The sequence below is a fragment of the Passer montanus genome, unplaced genomic scaffold (genome assembly GCF_014805655.1).
Source record: "Passer montanus isolate IOZ18808 unplaced genomic scaffold, ASM1480565v1 scaffold10, whole genome shotgun sequence".
Taxonomy (NCBI): domain Eukaryota; kingdom Metazoa; phylum Chordata; class Aves; order Passeriformes; family Passeridae; genus Passer; species Passer montanus.
Window position 1 is genome coordinate 10,775,290 of NW_024356505.1, and position 17,204 is coordinate 10,792,493.

The 17,204-nt window shown below is 39.9% G+C and overlaps 1 protein-coding gene across 1 annotated transcript in view; it reads left to right on the forward strand.

Annotated features, from left to right (window-relative positions):
• The window catches only part of HIBADH (3-hydroxyisobutyrate dehydrogenase), an 86,981-nt gene extending 83,742 nt beyond the window's left edge, over positions 1–3,239 (forward strand). The window contains exon 8 of the mRNA XM_039711303.1: positions 2,253–3,239. Coding sequence (XP_039567237.1) covers positions 2,253–2,411 — 159 coding nt within the window. The 3' untranslated portion in view covers positions 2,412–3,239. The remainder of the gene's footprint in view (positions 1–2,252) is intronic.
• Positions 3,240–17,204: the final 13,965 nt, after the last annotated feature.

Here is a 17,204-nt window from a genome sequence, read left to right on the forward strand (position 1 = left end):
TGATGAACAAGGAGTTACTGGACAAATTCAGTCACAAAAAGAAAGCCTACAGAGGTTGGAAACAAGCACAGATAGGCTGGGAGGAATACAGACAAATTTTCCAAGCAGCCAGGAATCAGGTTAGGAAAGCCTGATAAAATTAAACCTGACCAGATACTTCAAGGGCAGCAAGAAAAGCTTCTATAGATACAGGACCTTATATAGGGTTAGGACTTGGTTGCCCAGAATTTGGAGAAGGCTGAGATACTTAAAGACTTTAACGGGTGTGAGAGGTGGGCCCTTGCAAATCCCATTAATTTCAACAAGGCCAAGTGCAAGGTGTTGCACTTGGGTTGGAGCAATCCCAAGCACAAATGCAGGCTAGGCAAAGAGTGGATTGAGAGCAGCCCTGGGGAGAAAGACTTGGGGGGGTATGGGTGGACCAGAAGCTCAGTGTGGCCTGGCAATGTGTGCTTGTAGCCCAGAAATCCAGTCACATCCTGGGATGCATCAAAAACAGCATGACCATCAGGTCAAGGGAAGTGATTCTGCTATAGTGAGACCCCACATGGAGTGCTGTGTCCTGCTCTGGGGCCCCCAACATAAGAACGCCATGGACCTGCTGGAGTGAGTGCAGAGGAGAGTGGTGAAGATTGTCAGAGGGCTGGGTCATCTCTCCTGTGAAGAAAGGCTGAGAGAGTTGAGGTTGTTCATCCTGGAGAAGATAAGGCTCTGGGAAGACCTTATAGCACCTTCCAAGACTTACAGGAAGCCTACAAGAGACGTGGAGTATGACTTTTGGAAATATAGTGACAGGATAAGGGCTAATAGCTTCAAACTGAAAAAGAGGAGATTTAGATTAGATATTAGGAAGAAATTCTATACTGTGAGGATGGTGAGTCACTGGTGCAGGTTGCCCAGAGAAGTTGTCTATGTCACATCCCTGGAAGTGTTCAAGGTCAGGTTGGATGGAGCTTGGAGCAGCCTGGTCAAGTGGAAGATGTCCCTTCCCATGGTTGGGGGCTTGGAATTAGATGATCTTTAAGACTCCTTTCAACCCAAACCACTGAAAAACAGGAAAAAATCAACTACACAGCAGATTCTATAAACCACCATAGTTCTGAACGGATAGGAAATACAGGCATTTCCTAGTAATGTTTGAGAGGTTCTTTTGCAGCTTTGTTGAAATATAGATCCCAAACATTGATTTCATTAACAAGAACTTAAAGACAGCCTTCAGTGCAGGCATTACTTCCTACGAAATCAAGAGATCTTTTTGTATATATCCAGGCCCTTGTTAGTGCTTCTTTCTTTGGGTTGTTTCATGTCTGATTCAGCTTGGAGTTCAAGAGATCCTACAGCCTAGCTGGCAGCTGACTACTTCTAGTTAGCTATGATTAGTCATAGTACCTGGTACTCACCTTTGGGATCTGCCGTATTGATTTCAGATTATAACGGTAGTTGACCAAGGAGGACACATTTCACATTTGTCCTCTTTGAACCTTCCCTCCCTTTTGTTGACCCAAATACAGTATTTAAAAACACAGTGGAACTATTCTCTATGTGCCTCTATTAAAGAAAAAGTCACTCAAGAAGAATTTTGAGTTGTAGCAGACGAGGGACTGCCCCCTAAACAATTCTCTAATACATCCTTCCAATTAGGCAGCAAACCAGTTATATTCACTAAGTGACCTATGAGTGTCATTTGCTATTAACTGTTTAAATTATAGCAAATGTGTGTTTGCTAAGTGGCTTCCATTTTCTTGGTTTTGAAATTTTTTCTGCCTGATTTTTAACCTGTTTATAATAATAAAAATTCTTCTTGCCAAAAGAACTAAATTATACTCTTAGAATGTATGTGAAATGCTTCAGTGAATAGCCAAGGGGATTTTCTTACTAGAGATGACATACTCAATGGGGAAAAAGAGTCTGAGTCTTGCTACCAGGTAATATAGTGATCGAGAATCTGAAAATTCCTCCTGTTCTTAAGATGGTGCTTGCGTGGCAAAGTTTGAGGTTTTTCTGTTGAATAACATTGAATTACTGTTTAAAAAATAAAAACTACACAAAATGTGCTTCTTCCAGCTCTGAAATTTTAAGGCTGGAGTATTGTACTTGTTGGTAGTAGAGTTCTTGTTACAGTGGAAGCCAAATAACCTATGATATGTATATGGCTGTTTATGTCCTTGTTGTTTCTCCCCTGACTTTTTCTCTTTTTCTTTCCTTCCATTCTTCCTCTCTGCCCTCTTCCTCCTTCTTCTTGCCCCCTACAGGATCTTGGCTTGGCCCAGATTTCTGCCACCAACACGAAGACACCAGTTCCTTTGGGCTCCCAGGCACATCAGATCTACAGGATGATGTGTGCCAAAGGCTATGCCCTGAAAGACTTCTCAGCTGTGTTCCAGTTTTTACGTGAAGAGGAAAGCTTGTGAGCTGTCCTTTGGAAATGGACGCAATAACAAACCACATTTTTTTATCCTTATAGTTCATTTGGGAAGTTTGTGGATTTAATCAAGCATCCTGCTTCCATACAGATTAATCATCTTTGGCTGTCCAGACCACAACGAACTCCAGAGTTTCTGTATAATTCTTGAAAAGGCAAGCCAAGGGAAGGGATTGTTTGGCAATTAGCCAAGAGCAAGTCCTTTTTTTTTTTCTGAAGAGCCATCAAAGTTTTTTTCACTAGATGCAATAAATAAATATTTTTTTTATGAAACACTTAACTGTTCACATATAAAATAACTTACGTTATGGCTACAGACTTAGTTGAATCATGAATAATAAGAGAATGTTTTATTGCAATTTTATCATATATAGTGATCTATTAAAATTTAAAATTAATACCTTATGGAAAAAGGGAATATATGTTCAATGAGGAAACACATCTTGAGATGGATTTTTTTTTTTGTTTTGGACCTAGTAGCCCTGAGTTGATCAGAAGTTAATTTTTGCTGGGATTCAGGTTGCAGATAAAGTTTATAGGCACGTGTTCTAAGTGGAAAGCTGTTACACCATGTTTACCTGATAGGCTTAGGTCAAATAATATAGAATGTGTGTCCCTCTTGTAAAGCTCCGTTATTGTATTTTGCTAACCCAATTTTATATTTTCTTGTATTCTGTCACGCATTTTCAGAACTCAAGATCAGCACTTAACAGAAGTTCTAACAAAGTGTACATTTGCTTTAGGTAATTACTAAAGTATTTTAAATCTTAACAAACCCCATTATTTTGAAAAGAAATAAAATCTATACTGGTAAATACTTGCTGCACGATTATTTGCTTTTTGTTTAGGTTGAGTCTTGTACATGCAGTATTAACCAAAACTTGTACTAAGTGGTCTTATTTTCTAATTTGCTGGGTTTTCTACAGATTTTCAGATCATCTTGCAAACCCAAGTCTTTCAAAAGCTCTTGTTGTGAAATGCAGACAAATATGTAATATATGCAAATATATTTGCATACACATTACCCAAACCGTTCATATCCCATTGGTCTTGCCAAAGTACAGGTGCGTATTTGGCTTTATAAATACTCACGCTGATTGTACTAGAACTACTCACATTCAAACTCTATGCTTAATGTTCAATTACACATTTACATTCCCATTTTGGTTGTGTGAGGGATCCTTTTATAGATGCACATTACGTTATCAAAATAGTGTGCTTGAATTAGCTCAGTTCTGTCAATAATCAGACAGCTTGGACACTGTCTTCCAACAAATTAGTAGTATCATGCAAAAATTATTAAACAGTAGTAATTGATCTCTTCTCCTTTTGGCTTTCTTTGAAATTTGACATTCCAGGTGATTCAAGGATTTGGGATTCATTATACTCATTCAATATACTCATATGTTTTTTTATATGAGTATAGGGCTACTGAGAGCAATTGTACTTTTAAAAAATGGTTTGTCTCTCTTTTGTTAACAGTCTTGTCTCTACCGGATTGCCTTCATTCAGAAATTAGACACAAAACTACCTGCGGCACAAACAGCCACTCAGGTGCAACATGGCACCATAGTTGCAGATGTGTGGTCTGACCTTTGCTGACAAGATCCCATACTACATTTATTTCCTGTGGAACTCCTGCCTCACATAATGCAAAGGGTAGAGCTAGTCTTAATATGAATTTGGGGTCAAGTAATGAAGGCTGGTTTTGACAGTGGGATCCTTTTTCATTTGGACATTTTGTGATGGATGAGGTAAGGAATTGTAGGTGTGTTCCATTTCTATCCTCTGTAATTGGCTTGGAGATCTGTCTGGCATCGCAGCCCTTATGGGAGACTCTTCCTTCTGCTGTCCCCCCCAGCCTGTGGCAGCTTTTGCTGTGAAAGTGTTTGCTGATAACCTTGAGTTTACCTGTAGGCCTGGGCTTGCAGGAAGTGTGATAATTTCTTTTCTGAAGACATTACATGCACATACAATTGTTGGGAGTCATGAGGGAAGAGCATATGCTCAGTGAGGGAGTTTTTTTGAAGTTTTTAGCCTCTGAAATCATAAAGCTTCTATTAAATATGTGGAACCTTCATTGTTATTTTTATGTTCCTCTCTAAGGCTTGTAGCTTAGGCTTCCTGGTGTTCTTTTCTCCTCCCTCACAATCTCTCATCAAATTTTTAATTCTCACTCCAAAGCACAGGGTGATCAAGTTGGAGGAAAGGCTGCCAGAATGCCAGGCTGGCAAACCAAGAAAGCATTCCCTGGTCTCCTTCTTGGTGGAGGATTGTGGCTGAAATTAAAAACAAACAAACAAAAGAAAAAAAAAGGCAAAACCCCAGCTTCAGGGCAGACAGCCATCATGTAAAGTTTTAGAACAAGCAGTTAGTTTGGCAAAGTCAGAAACAACTTCTTAAATAAATGTTGTTATAGAAAGTGCCTTGAAAACATCAGTGATGTCCAATACCTGAAGCCAGTAACATGATTTATATTAGAACTTTTTTTTTTTTACTAATTCTGAAGGAGAATATTTTATGACTCTGTCTGTATAGTCATGATAATACCTGCTACCTATGGGTACTTGCATGCGTATATGCTTGTAATGTATCTTTTGCTTGAGGTATGTTTCTGCTCTGTGGAAAATAGACAAATACTAAAACAATTTATGTCACTGTCAGAGACAGGTTTTGAAAACTGTAATTTGTTGAGTTGAACAGAAAGACAGTAAAACTGGTTGAATTTCTACACTAATTGCCATCCAGTACATACACATAAATTGGGTTCAACAAATTAATGGCATATTTTGTAAATGTCTCAAAGGGAAACTCGAAGTGACTTCTTTTTAGTTTGAATCTCAAACTAGCCCTCCCATCATGCTTACATTGGAAACTCACCTATTTCAAATGCATTTACTGACTAATAAGAAAACATTGACAACCAATAAAAGTAGTGATTTTTTTTAAAGTCATCAGCAGCCTGCTCTCATTTATGATTCAGTATAACCCATCTTAAGCAACTATTTTTGGTGACTGTTAAACAGAGGAGGCCTTCTATTAAAACCTCTGAGTACTATATTACTTTAACCTTATTTATGGCTCTTACAAGCCTCAGGAGGAGGAGGAGGAGGTGTTCTGACCAAATAAAAATATTATATGTGATAGTCTGGCTCTGCTTTAATCAATGGGAATTTGGCCATTAAGTTGAATACTGCTGAAATCTCACAGTGTGTGTTGAATGCTCACGTGATTACACTGCAAATGTGTCCAAGATGCATGTGTGGAGCAGCTCAAGCACATCTCTCTGGCTGGGATTAGGATTATGAGAAGATGGGGTGGTGCCTGTGAGAGGAAGGATCCAGCACAAGCCGCTGAAGTTTGTATTGCCAGTCTCCATCCTAGCCTTGTCCCACACTGGATGAGAGAGAGAGGTACTGAGGAGCGCAAAATAGCTGCTGTCCCTGCCTGCATGAGCACAGAACTACCTGTCTTTTCAGCTGTTTGCATCTTAGAGTTCTGCCACAAGGAGTTTTTATCAAATGGCTTGCAGAACTGAAAGACTGGGGCCACCCCTGAAGCAGGCAGAGGAGGGCTGCCATCATACAAGGGTTACTGTATTTATGCAGTAAATGTCTTTCTTTTAGTCTGCCAGTTTGATTTGTAAGATCAAATCTATCTAGGCACAAGTCTGAGGGTACTGACTTAATCAGCAGTGATACCTGTTGCTTTTGATTTGTTTTTACATCATCATGATCTTCTCCTTCATATAAAGAGTGATGAAACTCAGCTTTCCTCAAGACAAGTTGAGAATATTGTCTGCCTTTATAAGACTGGCTAATAAGCTGTGGAAACTTTGAAGCAATTTGGAAACTTCTGTTGTGTTTCCTTGGTTCAGTGATGCAATGTGGAGTTAGAGCACTCTGCACTATTTTAGTTTTTTGTTGAACTTTAGTTCAACATCTACAAGTTAGAATAAATGGTGCTTATGAAAATCTCAAGCTTTAAGTTGCAAGAACATCTTTTCATTCTGTGGAACACCATAATAGAAGTGTGCTGTTTAAAGGCTGCTGGTATTTTTAAGATCTGTTGCTCTCTATGTATGCTTTGTCATAACCTGTCCAGCCTGCTGGCACAGTTACACATTAAATTTTTTCCAATAAGAGTAATAGCAATGGTTACATAGTTTTCTTGGGTGGACAGAAAATTAATATTTTTATGGCTGGTGTGTTCAATAGATGTGTGACATGGAGCTAGGCATCCATATGGCAGTGATTTTTTTTTTGGCTTTGGCATTCATCATGGATTGTGAGCACTTGGGGTAAATTGGAACAGGTGGATAAACCTTTCTAAAGTACTAAATGTCTCGTAACAACTACTGTATAATTAAAAGCCGTCTGGCTCTTTCTGCATTTTCACCTAGCTCTTCCTTTTGACCTTGACCCTAAGATGAGGTCTGGATTTTCATTTGAAGTAAGAAATAAATCAGTCTGTTTCTTCATCTAGTTCTACTGAGCCTCCATTAGTGATGACAGAGTTTGTTAGAGTAAATGCTGTACACAGAGATAATAAATGTGCTAACATATATTTTATGAAGTTCATTGATTTCAAAAAGACTGGCCAAAACCAACTGAAATCTAACTCATAAAAAAATGTTTGCCTGTACCTAAAATGCAGCTACTCTGGAAAGGAATGCAAATGTTGTTAGAATACATTTCAGTCCTTGCAGCATTTTTAGAAAATAAAATAGTTGTATTTTTGTCTTGTTGAAATTCAAAGAAACCAGACAAGTAAAACAAAATTTGTAGGCTTTAAATGTGGCCAGGTGTAAGTTTTATTTGGCCAAAATCAAGTATTGCTGCTGTCCATCTCCAGTTTGAGAACATGATGAGAAAACATGCAGGCAACTTACAGCACCAACAGCGGTAGGGAAGTAACTTAAAGAATACTTGTTAAATTCTCTGAGCTGCTTGCTTTGCTCTGAGTCTCCTTCCAACTGATTTAACAGCATTAACTGGGCTGTAACCACTGAATGTAGGCATATCTGAGCCAGCTGTAAGGTGGCTGGTTTGTATATCTGCATCTCCCTAAGCCCAGAGGCTTTCCTGGGTAAATGCTGGGCCAGCAGTGCTGTTTCCAGTACCTAAACTGTCTAGTTTGTGGCTGGCAACAGTGGGCCATTTTTGCTTTTCAGTCATGTTATTTTCATGAAAGCCTGGAAGCTTTCCATGACCAGTATTTAGTAGGTTAATGCACTGGGTGTTGTAGCTGTTGTTTTAGAGCATCCTTCTGGCAGTCTGTGCTGTTACTTGTTCCTCTGCTTGTGTGATGCCTGGAGGTCCCCTTGGTGTTGTGTAATTGTGTCAGCAGTCACACTGCAGTCCACAAAAAAGACTGACATCAGTCACACTCTGGTGACTAAAGCTGAAGCTTCAGCTCTGGGATTTAAGATGTTCTTGGGTTCCTCTCCATTTCTACTTTCAAGGTTTTCATACAAGCTCTACTTTATTTGAACCTATACATTGCAAGGCACTAAGAGTCCACAGTATATCAGTTGGTTGGAGCTTTTTCCTGTATTTGACTGTGTTAAAGCTACATTTGCTATTCATGCTCAAGAAAAACCAATTTCTGGTCCTTGTCAGGAGGCAGGGAGAAAAACACCACTAAGCAAATGGGGATTGGTAGGTTACAGAACCTGAAGCCAACACGTTACTCTCAGGGGAAAGCCATTGGATCCTGTCCGCACCTCCTATTGCTACGACTTTTTTCCTCTGCTTGTCCCTGAGTAGATAAACTGTGTTCATTTATGTGGATGCAAGCAGAGTCTGTGTTTTATAAAAGAGGAGAAGTAAGCAGCATCTTGTGCTCTGTGACCCACTGGGTCTGTCAGGGGAAGGTGGTTCCTTGTAAAACAGATAAGGGGACCGCAATCTGCTCCCTCCGGCACCATGATAAAGATGGAGACAGTGAGTCTGCAGACATCTGTGGATACTACCACTAAAGTCACAGCCTGCAGAATGCAGTCACACCACCCAGCTCTGCTCTCTGAGCAATAAACATCACACCAGCCTCTCCAAACTCTCCCTGGGGCCACTTGTGGCTCTAGTTTTGGCAGCTTTGTCTGCCTTGGCCCTGGCTGCCTGGAATCTACTTCTGCACTTCTTCCCAAAAATTCCTTTTCCAGTTCTGTGCCCGAGCTGACTGTAGGCCTTCAGTATGCCTACAAATAAGATGCTAGGTCTTAACTTGCACTCTGTGTGCTCCCAATAGTGCCAGAAAGCACATAATGAATGTGTCTCCCTTGTTTCTTCCAGACTTAATAAGTAAATGAAGCCATAAACAGTAAGCCAAAAGGATGGCGGTGGCAGGCATTTATGGGGTAGTAGGAATTTGTTCATTGAACTAATCGTTGTTCTACTTTGTGACTGTGGTATCTCAGCTTTTTTTCTGAGAGAAGGAGTGGTGTGGGTTTCTTTTCAGATGAAGAGGAGCCAAAACTGGCTCTGTCCACTGACCTGTGGCTGTCACTTTGAAACAGACTCATTGTTTAAATTTACAGTAAAAACTAAAAAGCCTCTTTTTTTTTCTTTTTTTTTTTTTTTTTTTTTTTGTATTAAAATATAGCTAGTTTGCTTTGTTGGACTTTTTAAATCAATTTCCTGCAAATTGATGCTCTAATCTGTTTGGTAGTATTTTACTTCCTTCTCCATCTGTGTAACAGCCTGTGTATTATAGGCTACATATAACATCTAAAATCACATTCAGGGATCTGTGAGAAACTCTAGTCTTAAGGTAACCCTGCCATGGTGCTGTTAATAACACATTGCAAACAAGAAAGTAGTAAGTGGAAATAATGCACTCATTTAGAAGTAATAAATCCTTTGATCTTTCTTTGAAGCAAGGGTATATGCTTAAACTACCAATTCAGGGACAACCAGATGCCCATAAAGAATGGTTCTTTGCTTTGATAGAAAATCGCTGAGGCCTGCCCAGCAGCTCTGGTCTGTAAACAGATTAGTTAAGTGCTCATCAGCTCTGATTTGCATAGGACAGTCTTTGCACACAAACCCTACTTCCAGCCTTAATAAGCTATTTACTTGCAGGAAGGCTACTGGTTTCCTTTTAGTTAGAAATCTCAGTAGAAAATTGCTTTGTGAGAAGGAGCAGGATCCTGATTTGGAAATAGCACTGTTGCTCTGCATGGATGTTAATAGGCAAGTGACTGGCAGTGTGCTGAGCCTCTTTAGTGAACAGCTGTAGGAATAAGAAAAATAGCTGGTAGTTGAAAATGTGGAGAACAGTTACTTCTCTCTCCCATTGGTGGCTGGATAAAGAGCGTACGTGGGAGAGGATTGGGAAGCAGACCTTTGTCTCTGCAGAGGAGGATCCCAGAGCTGAAGTGTTCACTCCAGAGGATTTTGCTAGGCTGTAAAATTCTCATCACCTTTGAATAAAAATAAATGCCTCGTGGGTGCTTGTTGGTCTGTGTACAGCCTGCAGATTTGTCACTCACATTTTTCCCAGTTTAAACTTCATTTGATCCCCACAATTACTTTTGTCTGATACAAAGGGAGGTCAGTCTCAGCCACAAATGCAGCAGATGGTGAGATTCACCCTAGAGTATAGAAAAGCTGCAAGTAACTTCAGAGCCTTTTACATTTTAAAGTGTTACTTCTCAATTGATTTCAGCCTGACCAGCAGTTTGCTTTTCTTTGGATCAAGAAAGCAGTGAGACTGCAATGTTTTTCTAATGGAGAGACAAATATATCAAAAATGGGAAGAAAAATGCACAGTATTCCTGAAACCAACTGTAAGCAACTCCAATGCAAACCTGCTGCAGCTGGAAAGGTCTTTAAAATTATAGACTAGATTCTTTATTAATGATCTCACAAACTTTGGGGTGACAGGTCTACAAATAAGGACATAATGTAAGTGTGTGTGTTTTAAAACAGAATACTGACATTAGACACAGGAAAGTAAATTGTGTAGTTCTGCCTTGCCTTAGTAACAATGAAAAATATTATGGATCTGTTTTTTCACTGATTACATTATTTCTGTTTTGTGTCCCCTTTTGCTTGGAAAGTAAACTTAGGTTAATGCCTTTGTGCCTGAAAACACAGGGTGAAGGGCTGGACTGAGGAAACTACTTTCACAAGCTAAACTGTTTTCACAAGCTAAATATAGTTACAAATTCTTCCCTGTAGTTCGGTTTTCATCATTTATTTCATCAGCCAGATGCTAGTTTTTCATGTAGAATATGATAAGAACATTACCCAATGACTTCCTCAGAAAATAAAATCTGAATTATTACAGGGCACTCTGCATTAGCCCATCAACCGTCTGCCTTTGAAGACTAGTGTTCAGCCCCTCTGTTTTATAGTGCCAAGATTCAAATATGGGATTGCTAGAGGAAATTAATTACTAGTAAATTTAGAACAAAGGAAAGAACCTGCAACTTCACAGCATGTAAAACACCTTTTGGAATTCTTTGCTCTCTTCTTGGAAACCAGTGTGCCAAATTCTTGGAATTATTTTAAAGGTCTCAGTAAAATAGTTAGCTATCCAAAAGGCATAGTAAAACCTTATGCTTAAGGATATAAATAGCTGTCAGAAAATTATTTTGTCTGTAGCCACTTTAGACCATGTCTATTCAATATTCATTGCAAATCACTGCAGGTCTTGCTTTTCTGATGTCTTGAGTGCTGAGTATAGCTACAGGCAGAAAGTGGAACCTGAAAGGACAAAGTTGTGAGATAGATATCCTCACCCTGGAGATCTACAGCTACTGCCACCTTCCCTTCACCCCCTGTCAGCCACCTGTGTCCAAGCAGGGGCAGCAATGGGCTCAGGGGTCCACATGGCTCAGGGACCCACATGGCTTCACACATCAGGTGTCCCACAAATCCAACAGTACCCGTGTTTTTTCTGAACTTCCTGAAACTGTCACCTGTCTTCAGCCACTTCTTAGATGTCTCAATCTGCTCATATTGCTTCATGTCTTCTCTAAGGCAGACAAAGAAATGCCTGTACTTTTAGTGTGCATAAACCCGACCTTTCTGTTGATGCTCTTGCTACTGGTTCTCCATTTTCCGTCTCTGACAATTCTCTTTAATTGTTGCCTCCAGATTACAGTCTGTAAAACGTGTCTCTCACCTGCCTCCTCCCATAGCCACTCTGTCATGTGGTCTCCTCATTTATTCCATCATATCTGAACGTGCATTTCTTTGTCCCAAAACATCATCCACAAAGATCCATCATTTGCATCCGTAAAAGCAGCATATGAATCCACCCTAGCTAGTTTTCCTTTCTTTTTTCTTGTTAGTAGTGTGGCTTGTCTCCCATGGCTCTGGTGCTCCACTTGAGCCGCACCTTATTTCTCTTGTAGCTTTGCAACCTTTAATGCTCACAGAGGTGTTATGCAGGCTGTACAGTGAGTCTGAAGAGTGATTCCCAAATCACTCTTCAAGTCATTAAGGAGGTTGGATTTTATGTCACCCCATTCACTCTTGTTTTCACATCTTGTATCTTACTTCTGCTCCCTCAATTGGCTTTTCGACTAAATTAGCATCAAGTGTCCTCTCCCCTCTCCTTCAAAAGCAGCTGCATCAATACCAGTGTCTAAGGCTGTGTCTAAAGCAGTGATGTAGTCCAGAGCAGGAATCTGCTTTACAGCATATTTTCTGCCCATGCCCATTTCCCATCCTTGCATGCACATCACAGAGGGATCCCAGGCTACATGAGTGGGTTTTCTCTCAAATGAGGCAAAAGATCAGGATGGTGCTCCAGGTCTGTCTCAGGCACTTGACTGCTCATGGGCCTTCTGAGTACCAGATCAGACTGCAGCTGGTCTGGGGAAAAGCTCCAGATGTAGAACACTTACAGTGTAAGCATTGGCTCCTCAAAAACAACTGTGTAGTTTTCCAGATTTTCTCCCACTGTGCTGCTGGGCTAGGCAGATCCTGTACATCCTTTCAGCAGATGTGATTTTTCACTGATGCTGTAAACCTCAGTTTATTATTTTAACATTTGAGAAGTATCTGTGCCTCACCAGATCAATGTAAGATTGCAAGCCTGAGTCTTTTAGCAGTGTGGATCTGATCCTTTTTTACTGACATTGGTTTTATACCCAAGCACATTTATGGGCTTCTGCAGGGATTCCCTCTATGTCATCTAAAGTGAGATCCACATGGAAATGTATCTTCTGTTGGGTGAAATATCATGTCTGTGACTGTATTCTGCATTTTTTAAATGCTCAGTCTGGGAAACATTCTGAGACTGGCCTCAACAATTGTTTTTTGAGTGGCAACACTCAGCTTTGTATTCTTAGGGAGCTAGCCAGGTTATTGTGGAAACAAGATATAGTAACTTCATTTTAAAACTGTTCCCTGTGGGGGATTGCTTTTTATGACCCTGGATTTTAAAAGTTTTCAAAATACATTTGCATTCATGAAAAATGTATTTTAACAACATAAAGGCTCACAATCCTGCTAGTTGTAAGGAATTCCTTTGATCATGAGCTACAAAGTCCTTGGTAGCCCTGGTAGTAACACAGGGTTTCCAACACATTATTCTCCACCTTATTTCATTTATTTATTTGATTTGAAAGCTTTTCTTTCCAGAATCCACAAAGGAAGAATAGGAAATAGTCATCAATGTGGAGGTGACTTTTCCACTTCCTTCTCTTTCATGAAGTTGTTAACAGTAATTTACAGTTGCTCAATTACATTAAGATGGCTGGGATATTTCTACATTAAGTAGTAAAAATCTTTAGTTTGTAGTCCTTATTAATTTACTGCATATCATAAAGCCTAACAAATTGTACTGTACTAAAAGACTATTACAAAAGTATTTACGAAAAAATATATTATATTGGAAGTAATTCTGCTTCTTTTGGACTTCTTTACCTCTGTGGGAAAAATTATGAAAGCATTAGGCATGTTCATCACTGTAACAGATCTTTTAGATGCATGCACACATTTTTATTTCCTTCTTGAGTTGTGCCACGTGGATGTGATTCTACCTGAAGCAAGTCAAAACTCTGAGTGCTTCTGAAGTCAATGGAAATTTTACCATATATTTCAGTGACTTTTTCTCCCATATTAATTTTTGGGGGCACACTTTAAATTTAAGTGTGGCTCTTCAAGTTTAAAAAGTGTCAGGTGTTTTATAAAGATCAAATTCTATCATTTAATCAAATAATTTTTCAGGAAATGGTGTATATGAAGAGTGAAGATGACTCCTGATTTATATTAGTGTATGACAGATTCTCTCAAAATGGGGAAAATTGTCTGGACTTGAAAGTTAATATCAACAAATTTGTTGATTAAAGGTAGCCAAATATTAGATATCTTGAAGTGGGGGTTCAGAATTAGGAATGTGGGCTATTTAACCTTTTCATAGGTCAGGTGGTAAATAAGGTCTACCCAGTGTTGAAAGTTGCAGCCACTGCTGTGCTCAATAACTCTTTGTCATCCCTGTGGCTTCAGGTGTGTGAAGAATCACAGAATCCCTGGGTGGCTGAGGCTGAAAGGGGCTCTATAAGTTATCTGGTCCAACCCCCTTTCTCAGCTGCAGCCATCTACAGCAAGTTGTCCAGGACCATGTCAGATGGCTTTTGAATATCTGCATGGATAGAGACTCCACCTCCCGGGAAACCTGTGCCAACTATCAGCAAAAATGTTTCCTGATTTCAAACAGAGCCTCCTGTATTTCAGTTTGTGCCTTTGCCTCTGGTCATGTCACTGGGCACTACTGAGAAAAGCCAAGAAGCTCCATCCTCTTTGCATCCTCACTTCAGGTGCATGTATGCATTTATAAGATCCTCACTTAGCCCCACTCCAGGCTGAACCAGCTTGCTCAGCCTTTCCTGCCCGAAGTGATGCTCCAGTCTCTTCATCATCTGCCTGGCTCTTTGTTGGATTATTTTTAAAATGTTTTTTGTCATGTGCAAAACTATATATTAGCATAATTCCCAAGCTTAGGGCTTCTCTTGGGAGGAAGAGGCACCAAGCTCTGGTTCTCTGCACATCCTCTACCAAGCTGTTTCCCTCAGGCATCCAAGCATGCTGGTCTGCAATGAGATGGCTTTGTGCTCCTCTGTGCCACAGTGAGGTTAGAAACCCGTGGCTTCACTGTAGCATTCTGCCCACAAAGGGACCACTTCACAACTGTACAGATCTCCATGGCCTCAATGAAAGACTAAACTATTCTTTTTATAATAAAACGAACTTGGTTTTTTGTGCTATAATAACCAAAACCAACAAAAAACAGGGTCTAGGTGAAAGAGCTACACTGGGTCCCAGCCCAGCTGCGTAAAAGGAGACAGAGGTCTAAGACAGAATTTTTTTCCTACTGGGCAGTAGCTTTAACTGTGAAGTAAATACTTATTACTGAGGGAAAGTCTTTTACCTGATACTCTACTGGGTGCTGTAATTTCATCTATTCCTTTTGTTGGCTGTATGACTTGTGAAAATCTTAATCAGGGTGAAAGGCAAACTTTGCCAGACCACCCTGAATGTAGTAGTGATATGTTATCTGAAAATGTTCTGCTAATGGCAGAAGAATGTACTTAGAATTTAACTGTCAATAATTTCATTTTCTGTAATTTGATGAAGTAAGATGATTTTGCAGGTGACAGCCTAAATCTTCCATTGGCCTAGGCTGAAATACTATCCCTAAATTGAGATAACAAATAGCAAACTGGTCATAAACAAATAACGAACAGAAGGAAAATTTGAATTGACTGGATAGCTATTTGCTGTGAAGGATTCACTCAACTCTATAAATAATGTTTTGTTTCTCTCCAGAGGAAGAATGACTTACTTCACCGAACAGGTAAAATAGAAAAAATAACAAGGCCCTAATACACTGAATCAAATGAGAAAATAAAAACTGTGATAGATGTGACCTTTGAAGCACTGTTCAATTTTGTTTGTCATTGCTTGGAAATAATGCAATGTACCTTACAGGAGGTAAGAGCCAGGCAGCAGAAATGTCACTCTTTTCTTTTATTATCTTAATGTGGAATGCAAGTTTTTTAATAGATCCAATATACTTTAATAGATTGCTTGTTTTCTTTCATTCATAGGAGGGTTTTATGTGGGATCACAAATGGGTGTATTCCTCCACCCCCTGCTTTATAGCACATCACTGTCACACCTGACATCAGAATTGCTGTAATGTGTGAATGTATCTACAGGTTTTTTCCATAGGATTCCTGGGCCTTTAGTGTGCTGATGAGCTGCTTTTATACTTTGTTTCTTCTGATTTAGATCAAAAGAACTTGCACATGGTCAAGCCCCTTACAATAGACTTGATCCACTTCCAAGACAGTGCCAGGTGACAAATCTCTCTTTTATTCCACAGTTAGTTTGCATGTTCAATGTATAAGCATTTTCCAGGCACTATTCCCCCCAAAATTAAGTCTCTATTCCCATAAAGACTCGCCACAAAAAAACCCCTGGCTACCTTATGTTCCCTCTTCAGTTGCCATCTACCTTTAAGGAGAGAGCATGCTGTGTTTTGACATGCAAAAGCAAGCTCCAAAGTGACCTGCTGTGTTTGATAATTTCTCTACCAAGTAGCTTTTAAATTAGAGTTAACCTGAGATTTCAGAGAGTCTGCTCATTTGCACATCAATATCCTAGTGCTCCTCTTTAGCACTGGTGATGTCCCAGTGTTACTTTTAGGATAAGGTGGCTAGCTTTGATATTTAGAGATATGCGCACATGAGAAAGTTGGATGTGGTCCTGGATAAAGTTCCAGGAGTGTTTCTGGCCAAATGCACAAGGGCATATGTTAGTGATACAATAAGAACAACAACCTGGAAAATACTCATCACATCAATGCACTATGATAGGCAAGATGTGCTTTGAGCAGCTGCAGACAGATTACACCAGCAGATGTGTAATTTTACTGCTGGAACATCACCTATTCTGGAGCTTCTGCCAGTGCTGCTACATTGGCCAAGGGCACCTCCCTTCCTGACCCTGCATAGAGAACCCATGCCAGTGGCTCCTGCTGCACAAACATGGTCTTGGTGTTTGGAAAAGGTCCTGAAGAGCAGTGCTGAGGAAGTGTGAGTCTGCTGGCTTTCAAAAGAGGAGGTGAAGAACAGATCTGGTACAACACATTTAAGGCTGGCAGTCCTGTAGTGGCACAGAGATCCAGTTCCCCTCCAGCTTTTGACAGTAAAGCCTGAAAAATTCAAGTGAGGGAAATATAAGTGCTGTTTGCTGAGAGCAACAGTAATCTATCATCAAACAGTTCACAAGAAAAAGTGACAAATTCCTCCCTGGGAATGCTAGCTCAGTCACCCAGCCTCTGGGTTTCACAGTCAGGATCACTGCAGGCTGCATGACAGCACCTTTGGATCTTTGTCTTCTTTGCATTCAATATTAAACAGAGGCTCTGGCCTTGTTAAGATGCAGTAATTACTGTTCAATACATTTGTCCTTTAGGATTTGGGGTGGCTTTTTCAGCTTTTGTACTAATGATTTGTGGTACTAACACCCAGTGATAGCTAAACGTGGGATACAAGTACATTTCTGATGGATTTTGGCACTTACTGCTATGTCATGGCAATAGAAATTATTTCTGGGTCTATCTTCTTAATGATATCGAGAACTGAAGTTCTTAGTGACATTAATTATGATCTCAGCTGTGTCTCCAGTTCTTTCTCCCTCCCTGGTCAGACTCCGGAGTGCTTAGAGAATTGCTTGGAGAAGAAATCCATAAAAGTTTGAAGCTTGCACCTTGTGGAAATAAATGCTGTGATTTATTTCCTATGTTAATGTCCGCTCAT